At 30.3% G+C, this 9,525-nt stretch overlaps 1 protein-coding gene across 1 annotated transcript; it reads right to left on the bottom strand.

Annotated features, from left to right (window-relative positions):
* Positions 1–1,457: 1,457 nt before the first annotated feature.
* Positions 1,458–2,669, bottom strand: LOC102660774 (dof zinc finger protein DOF5.7). The gene has a single exon (XM_006586451.1). It carries the CDS (start codon positions 2,667–2,669, stop codon positions 1,458–1,460), a length of 1,212 nt encoding a protein of 403 aa, XP_006586514.1.
* Between the last annotated feature and the right edge of the window lie 6,856 nt (positions 2,670–9,525).

Here is a 9,525-nt window from a genome sequence, read left to right as displayed (position 1 = left end):
GAGTTGATGCTCAGTGCCATTTAGCACGGATTTGAGGGCTCACTCTCCAACAATCATAAAGCTAATAGTAGTAATAAACAAAAAACCGAACCCTAAGCTTTAGATGCCACATTTTTCTCTCTCTAGCTAGCCTCATTCAAACGTTGGTTGACAGTAGTGTTTCATTAAACTTACTTTCAAACTACCCTTTTTCAGACACCAAATCACACCACACTGCTACTAATTATTGCAAAAAGAGCTTACAGTAACACAAATAGAGGGAAATAAAATAATTAGTATGTATAAAAAGAGAGAGGACTAAAAAGGATTGACACAAGTATAAGATTTTATTTACATGAATTAGAATGATTTATTTAATGAAAAAAATTGTATTCGATTTTTATCTGGCTAAAATTCTCTTGAGCTTGTAAACGGAATTGGCCTCTAACTCAGTTCATTAGAAGACACTTATAATTTATGGCTCAGGAAAGAGAGAGAGAGACAAAGAGAGAGAGAGCTAAACATGCATTGATATTATTGCAGACTAATTAACTAGCAAAAGCTACACTCATCAGTCACTGCCACTATGGTGTGTTTTGTGTATATTGCATTGATCAGTAACTGATCAAGGAACCTGAGACTCAGCTCTCCGATGATGCACACAGAGAGTGACACGCTAAGACAGTGGTTATTATGAGTTAATTGGTTCTTTTTGAGAGCATTGAACTCCCTCGGTTTCAATCAGCAAGAGTCCAAAAATCCATCGCGGATCCCGCAGATTATCGAGGGAAATGAAACTGTAATCTTATCACCGACCTCTTGAGAAAAAATGTTATGTAAAGACAAAACTCCAGTTCATCATCAAATTTGATCAATATTACTCAACTTCAATTAAATTCGTTTAAAAACCATTTAATTTTAATTTATATGTGAGCCAATTTCTAGAACATCTGTTGAAACAATGAATTTTAATATGTCAGCACAATTTCTCGATTTATTGTTGAAGTACATCCGATACATGAAGTGCAGTAGCAAGCAAGAGAAGCGGCCATTGCTCGTTTAATGCAAGGCTGACGTATGTTATTGGCAAGTATTAATGAGCGAGGAATCTAATTAAATAATAATTTTAATATATTAATTAAAAACTGAGACAATTATATCGAATAACATTTATTTCTTATTGATCATGAGTATATATGAACAATTGAACACATAGCTATGATCTTAATTCTTAACTTTAATTATCCTTTCTGTTACATATATGATAATTTGAACATTTGAACATAACATAAAACAAGAAAACTAACTAATTAACATAGACCTAATTAATAAAAGGGGTTTTTAGACAATTATATATTTGTCCTAGCTATTAATTATATAATTTCTTCTCTCTCTTTTGCTTACAAGATTAAGAAAAAGCTATCTCTACCTCGATCTCTAATTCCTCTTTCTCTTAATTCTCCTCTCTTTAGTCAAATCTAGGGCAAAGCACTGTATTGTTGCTGCTGCTGCTGCTGAAAATCTCCCCAAGCAAGGGCATCACTCCAATTGTTGTTTGCATCGTTAATGTTGATGTTAATGTTGTTGTTGTTGCTATTGGCACCATCATTACCATTACCTGCTGAGGAAAAAGAAGAATTCCCAAAGAACCATTCGGTGGGTGGTGCTACTGTTGTTGTAACTGTAGCCCCACTTGGATCTTCTGTTACGGAACTGCCAGGTGGCTTCGAAATCTCGAGGTTCTGAAACATAACGGGGTTCCCCACCAACTGCTTCTGATTCTCGAACCTATTAGCCGTTTGAGAAAACGAAACGCCGTTGTTTTCATCACCACCACCACCACCACCACCTTTGTGGTGGTAGCTGTCCCCACCGAACATCATTGTGGCGTAACGCTGCTGCTGCATCTTCAGATGCAAGTCCTGGTTGACGCAGCTCAGTGACTCAATCGAAGAAGCAAGACTGCTATGAACGTTCAGAGATTGCTGCATAGACTGCATTGCACTACTGTTGAATGAATCAGACAGTAATAGTGTCGAGCCTTGCGACCGATCCTGCAGCGCCCAGAAATTATTATTATTCTGAGTGTTGTTGTTGGACGCAAGGCTCATCAAGGAATTTGACAGGACAGTTGCAGGAGTCGCGTCAAGCTGAAAGCCTGACAAAGCATTGTTAGTGACCGAGACCGAGTTAACGTCGCCTCCGAAAGACAACGGAGATGACGAGAACTGGTTGCTGAACAACCCTGTGTTTAAGGTTGTCGGAATGTTGAGCCTCGAGGAGGCAGGGAAGGGCAGCGCGCCGAGGTTGAATTCGACGGAGGGCGGAACGTTGAGGCCACGAAGGCTGAATTCGTTAGAGAATCTTGGTGATGAAGATAACGAGGAGGAGGAGGAGGAAGAGGGTTTGACAACGACCCTTTTGTTCTTCCTGCAGCCGCCGCCAATCGGGACGTTGCGCAACGCTCCGCCGTTGGTCCAGTACCTTCTGCAGGTCTTGCAGAAGTGCCTAGGCTGGGTGAGGCTGTAGTTGTTGTAGTAACAGAACTTGGTGTTGGATGAATCGCATCGTGGACACTTCACACCTTGTTCTGGCGCTGGTCTCGTTGTTGTTGTTGTTGTTGTGGTGGTGGTGGTGAATTTTCGGCCTTGTGTGGGTTCTTGGTCTTTTGTTGCTGGTGCTGTTGCCATTGAGAGAACAAAGAGAAAAAAAAAAGAAAGAAAGAGAGAAAGAGAGAACTCTGGGGGGTTGGGAAATTAAGGTTGAAACAGTTTTGGTTTCTTAAAGCAATTGAATGGTTTCATGGAAGAAGAAGGAAGAGGGTAATGAAGAAATCTTGATGGGGGCTTGTGATTCTCATCAAAGAGGGTGATTGAGAATATGGATGGTATATTATGTGTGTGTATGTATGTATGAGGTGAGTGAAATGGCCTTTTAAAGGCTATAAGGGAATAAAGAAAAGCCATACGCTTTGACATATGTATATCGAATACAATAGACAGATCACACTAGAAAGAGGATACCGTGGATGCTATGTGGAGAGAGAATGAAACAGAGAGAGAATGCAAGTAAACGAGAGAAACGTAGGTTGATGATGCAAAACTGTTATGGCAGTATAATGAGACCCACTACTATAATACTACTAACAACAAAAAAAATTAGGCCTTCATACGGTTCATTTTAATGATGAGAGATGTGTATTGGAATTTGAAGAATAATCAGAAAAATGTTACTTCCTCCTAAAGTTTTTTTTTAGGTCCTCCCAAAGTTTTTATAACATTGTTTTTATATATATTAGTATCTCTAATTAATTCTATCTCACTCTTCTTTTATTTTCTTTAATAGAAAAAATGTTGCGAAAGTATTATTTCACATACACTCATAATTGTAGTCAACCAAACAATTAATCAAGTCACCAGTAGTAAAAGCCTCGTAAGTTTAATAAATAGCTAGGTCTTTAATATATGAGAAAATACAATATTTATAAATAAAATATAAGATATTTTAACATTATTATTTAATCACAAATTATTATAATAAATTTGTTAATTTTAATAATTCTTTAAAGATGATTTCAAACATAATTTTTAATTAGTTAATAATATAAAACTTACACTATATATGTAAAATAAATTATACTAACTATGCATATATATTAAACTCTTTATATATTACAATTACATAGATATTCACTAAAAGAAACTTAATAATAGTGATAAGAGAAAACATGTAATTTTTGAAAATTTGTCACTAAAATTTTAGTGATTCCAAATCAGTGACAATTAAAAAACTGGGCTTAGTAAGGAATTTTTTTTTCACTAATGTTATAATTTCTTGTATTCATTTTATATAAAAAATGATTGGAGAGCAGGGATTTTATTTTAATATGTTTATAGTTTAAAAGAAAATAACTTGTATTTCTCAAATGAATGATACTCTTCAATGAATAAAAAGGGATAAGTGTATTCATTTATATTGTAAATAATTTTTTATGTTACTGTAAATATTTTTATACTTTTATCTAATTATAAATTATTATATAAAATAAATTTGTTGACTTATATAATAATTATTTTTGATATATATATATATATATAATTATTTATCGATTGACAATATAAAATATTTTATATAATTAAACTCTAAAAATAGAAGAAATGAAAATCAAGTCACTGCAGGGTTCAAACATAATAAATATATTTTGTTGCATAATTAGTAACTCGATCGGCTTTTTTTTTCTCAAAAAAAAAAAAAACAAAACAAAAGCATTTTCATCTCAATCTGAGACATGTCTAACAAACTTTTTCGTCATACATGCAAGACCTTGCTTTCTCCTTCAAGTTACTTATACGTTGATTTTGACACTTTTGTTTGTATATAATTGGCAAATTTTTAGCCACAAACGTTTTAAGTGGACCAAAACTATCATCATTTTCACTTTATTGTTGAAAATTAATGTTTTCGCGCTAATATTTTTTTATAATTAAAACTTATAGAGTACCCCCAAATACAAAAGGGTATCTCAACTTTTACCAATCTATAGGAATATAAATTTGAGGCACAAACTGTCAAATTTAAGGAATCAGAAAGAGTCTTTCATAAGTAGTCTCAAACTCAATATGTGTTCTTTCTGAACCGAATAATAGCTTGAAATAGTTTGTGATGTTTTAACGTCTCGATTTTCATATTTATTTATACTTTTTTATTACATCATCTATTATTATTATTATTATTATTATTATTATTATTATTATTATTATTATTATATCTCTTTTCCTTTACCAAGAAGAGTGCATGCACCCTCCTTGTAGTGTGAACAGTTTTTTTATTTATAATTTTAACCATAATTCTTTGAAATTTAATGCACTATCATCTATCTTGCCCTCATCTTTGTCATCTTTTCTATTACATTATTCATCGGAATTATAACTTTTTTTCTTTCTTATTTCTTCTCTTCTAGAAGGATTTTATATCCTCATTGACGTGTGGATTTTTTTGTTGTTGTTGAAAGAGGGGCATAAAAGCATTTTTGAAACATTTATATTTATCAAGATGCTGAGTGAGCTTGCATATATATATAACTTTTATCATAGAAAAATGTCCAATATAAAAGAGACAAGAAAAGGTGAGCTAAGTACAAGTTATAAAATTGTCAGTAAAGTAGAAAGAAATAAAAAAAAATAGTATTATAAAAATATGGTAAAATAATATTGTGTAACTAATAAAATATAATTAAGCTACAACTACAAGTGGAACCAGCCACAGCAAAAAAATAAACAAAACTATAGGAGCAATACAATAAGAGAGCATGGATGTAGGAGATGGAAGAACTGAGTCAGTAAAGGGTGCACAACTGTGCACTGCCAGCACCTTGTCTATTTCTTTCCTTGAAACGTCCCTTTAGAAGTAAAGAGATTAAGAGCACCTTTTTCTAACTTACTTGAAGAGCCCTAAAAAAACCTTACACGTGTGATATTTTCCCACACTTTATCTACACTAGCTCATCTCACATCATTAACTTTAGTTAATTGCAATAGACTGGTTGGTTGGTAATGGTCTGATTTGGGCTGCAGCCAGGTACATGCTTCTTTATCAATCAATGATACATGCATGGCATGGCCCCTACCTCAACCCTTTTCTTTGTCACTCAATTCAACAACAGATTGGGCAAAAAATAATACAAGTCTTTATAAAGTTTTGCTTTGCTACAAACAGAAAGGTGATTGATTGAACTCATAGTTCCCATTATGCTTTTACAAGTAGGAAAAATCATACAAGTGCACATAAAATAGACTCAACAAACAAACTTTATTTCTTAAGCACAATCTCTGACAATAATAAAAATAATGGAATGCTTAAACTTTTTTATCCATCACGATATTATAAATGTGTGGAATATTTATTAATTTTATTAATAATTAATCATCATAGTATAAGTATGTGAATTGATACTTGAGAATTTGATTAATTTCATATTAAATTATTTTCAAAATGTATTTGCATTATAATACTTTCCTTTAACTTTAATTATTTTCAAAAATATATTAAGCCATTTACTTACATTCATTTTGTTTTAAGTTTTATTATTATGATTAATTCTATTTTAAATTAAATTATTTTTAAAATAACTTATTCATTAAATATTTTTCATAAATAAATGCCATAAGAAATAAAACTGTATTAAGATAAATAAATATTTTTTGTGATTAAAATTTGGTCAAATATTCATGGAGGGATATATTTTTATCAATGAAAAAGTCTTGCATAATTTTCATTTGCATGAAAGGTCTAAATTTTATTATAATAAAAAATATTTAATAAATAATTTTGAAAGAAATGAATATGTGATTATCACCTAATATCCCGATAACAAAACCTTCTTTAGTAAAGTAGGAAGATAGTTGGCTAGAAAAATATTAATAAATTATAAACCCTTTCCAATTATCTCACACATTTGGGAGGCTCATACAATGTGCCGTGATTTTGTGAGATAAAAGGAATAACCTTTTATCACATTTGAATCCAGTGTAGTTGACGTTTGTTTCTATATTTGAGTCTGACATAATGGAAGGAAGTACAAGTGTGAAACCTCCTGTTACTGCAAAGATACCCAATCTATAACAGGACTTTAACGATCGTGATCAACCATTAATCTGTCTGTCTTGTTGTAGCTTAGTTGATAGCATACAGTACCTTTCTGGGAACCAAAAGAACCCATAATATACAAGCAAATAATAATAATAATAAAGATATTTAATTACTTTGAGAATTGAGATCGAGATGCATCTCAGTGGCTCAGTTGCCATGTTATATATTTGCAGTAGCACAATTCTTTAGGACAGGCCTGTGATTTCCGGCTAGCTATGTGCCTATGTCCAAAAGGATCTGAATTATCAGCATATAATAGTACAGTATAATAGATAATGAGTTAATTTATTACTGTTTAAATAACTTTTATTTCTTTAATATATATTTGATTTTTGTTTTAGTCCGATAAATAAATTGTTGTTCTAAGTCTGACATATTAAAAGTGTTATTTTAAATTTTTGTCGTCAGTTAAATGATAATATAATATTATCTTAATAATATATATATATATATATATATATATTAAAAACTCAAAATAATAATAAAAATTATCAAAGACTAATAAAAAAAAACAAAGATATCATATTTAAGTCATTTATTATTATGTGTTAATCAGCAAATTAAACCAATAAACCATTAATTTAATCTATTAAGTATTGCAGTTCTCCTAAAATAATACTTAAACTAATGAAACTATACAAAATAATTCCTAAAGTATTAGAAATCATGCTATGTAGTACTTAAGTTTTAAGAAATTCTTTAAATTATATTAATCCCTCAAATGTTAGTAAAATATATTAACCAGAGACTGAATTGATGGATATAGTCAATGCTTTAGAAACTACGTAATATTATTTCATTAATTTAAGGACTATATTAGAGAGAAAGTGATATTTCAGGGACAAAAAATTAATGATGGTTTATTCCAAACATTTTCTTTTGATAGATGGTTTATTCCAAATTAAACATTTAAACTTTGAAACATATCTAGTAGGGTAAGCATGACCAAACCCGACCTGCTAATTCAATTTGACTCGAGATTAATTTAAACGGGTTTTGATTTTTAACATAGACATGGTACATTCTTTAAAATGGTCCGGTGCGGTTATGTTTTGAGTTGTTCTAACCTATTTTAGTGTTTAATTTTCTTTTTAAAAAATATTTTTTTAACAATTGTGTATTAATAATAATAAAATTATTTGATAGATAATATTTTATATAATATGATATTATATTTTTAATAAAATTGTTTATTTTAAAATATATGTAAAATATACTTTAATTTAAGTTTTATACTTCTTTTATTTTATAATTTAATTATACATAATATTGATTAAGATTGATATATTGCATTAAAAAATCAAGTTGAGCCAGTTTCGTCACATATATGTCTTAATCAGGTTAGGTTTAAATTTAAATAAGTGGTCCAATCAAAATTTGGAGTCAAGAATAATAATAAATATGCTTCATCTTGCTTACCCCTAATATCTGGCGACAACATGAGAGTTGAGACATGATAACTTTAATCTTACAATTATATATAAATAGTGAAATTATCTTAGTTGAATCTAATTTTCAGTCATCTATTTTAATTACATAATTAAGATTTGTTTTATAAACATCCCCTCTTCTCACTTGATATTGGTGTTACACATTTAAGGAATGTATAAATGAGAATCATTAGACATTATTGTAAAATAAAATCATATAAGTATAACCATTAAATTATTAACTATTTAATTATAAATTTTAAGGTATTTTATTTTTTAATTATTTGCCTAGATTTAAGTTATGAGATTTGTGGGGACAAGTGTACAAAAAAAAATAAAAATAGACTCATGTACTAAGCTAAGGGATTAGTATATTAGTATATATGTGTATCAAAGAATTAATTGAGTATGGAGTATTTGAGTTTAGTTGACAACAAGCTAGCTATATACATGGAATGGAAACCACCGACCAAAGTTTTGTGGGTTGTGAAGAAACGTGCAGCGCCGTAGAAAACAGCTAGCCAATTAGTCCAGCATAGAGAGAGAAAAACACGTGAGAGGGGTGGTTGGATTCTCGTGAGAGCATACCAAAAACCATGCCCATACCATACCATACCATATCATACATACTACTACTACATATTACATAGGAACAAGGTCTCAACAACGGTTTAAGGCAAGTAAAGTGATTTGTATTTTTTTTAATTAGATAATTTAGAATTTAAATGTTGACTGACTCCAGAAATAAATCATAATAGAAGAAAGAACACCGATAATTTAAAAAAAATTATCACATCTTATCAGAACAATTTTATACTGATACCATAGTTTTAAAAAAAAGTTTTCTTGAACGTTACATTATCACGAGCCACCCTCACTCTAACAACTTTTATCATCTACTTCTTCAACACTCATGACATGTCAATTCTACCGGGTTTTAATCCTCCGTTATTAGTACCAGAATAAATTAAAACGGTATAAAAATATTAAAGGTCTAGAAGCTATCCTCACAAATAATTATTAAAATTATATATATTACAAATAAAGGAGCATTTAATGAATACATTTGTTGTTTAAAAATGGAGGAGTATGTAACCGGAAATGGACACGCGTTTGAATCCTAACTACGGGTCAGGATACAGGAATATTGTTATAAATCCCTAGTTATTGTATGGATTGTCTCATGCCTTACCCTGACTTGGATATATAGCATGCACGCATGTGGCAATCAGAATAACTACAGTGACAATATTTGATCAATTTGACACCTAACAATATTGATGTTGAGCAATTTTAAAACTAAGATAAACCATCAGGCAAATTGTTACAGCCAAAAAATAAAGATTTGTTAATTTAGTTTGATTCTAACATGAGTAGCATGAGTTTATAGCTTATATATATATATATATATATATATATATATATATATATATATATATATATATATATATATATATATATATATATA

This window comes from Glycine max, chromosome 8 (assembly GCF_000004515.6).
Source record: "Glycine max cultivar Williams 82 chromosome 8, Glycine_max_v4.0, whole genome shotgun sequence".
In the NCBI taxonomy this organism is placed as follows: domain Eukaryota; kingdom Viridiplantae; phylum Streptophyta; class Magnoliopsida; order Fabales; family Fabaceae; genus Glycine; species Glycine max.
Note: the sequence above shows the minus strand (reverse complement) of the source record. Positions and strands in the feature narration are given on the sequence as shown.

Bases quoted from the DNA above. Each gene is read 5' to 3' on its own strand.
- LOC102660774 (XM_006586451.1), bottom strand. From the start codon at position 2,669: ATGGCAACAGCACCAGCAACAAAAGACCAAGAACCCACACAAGGCCGA.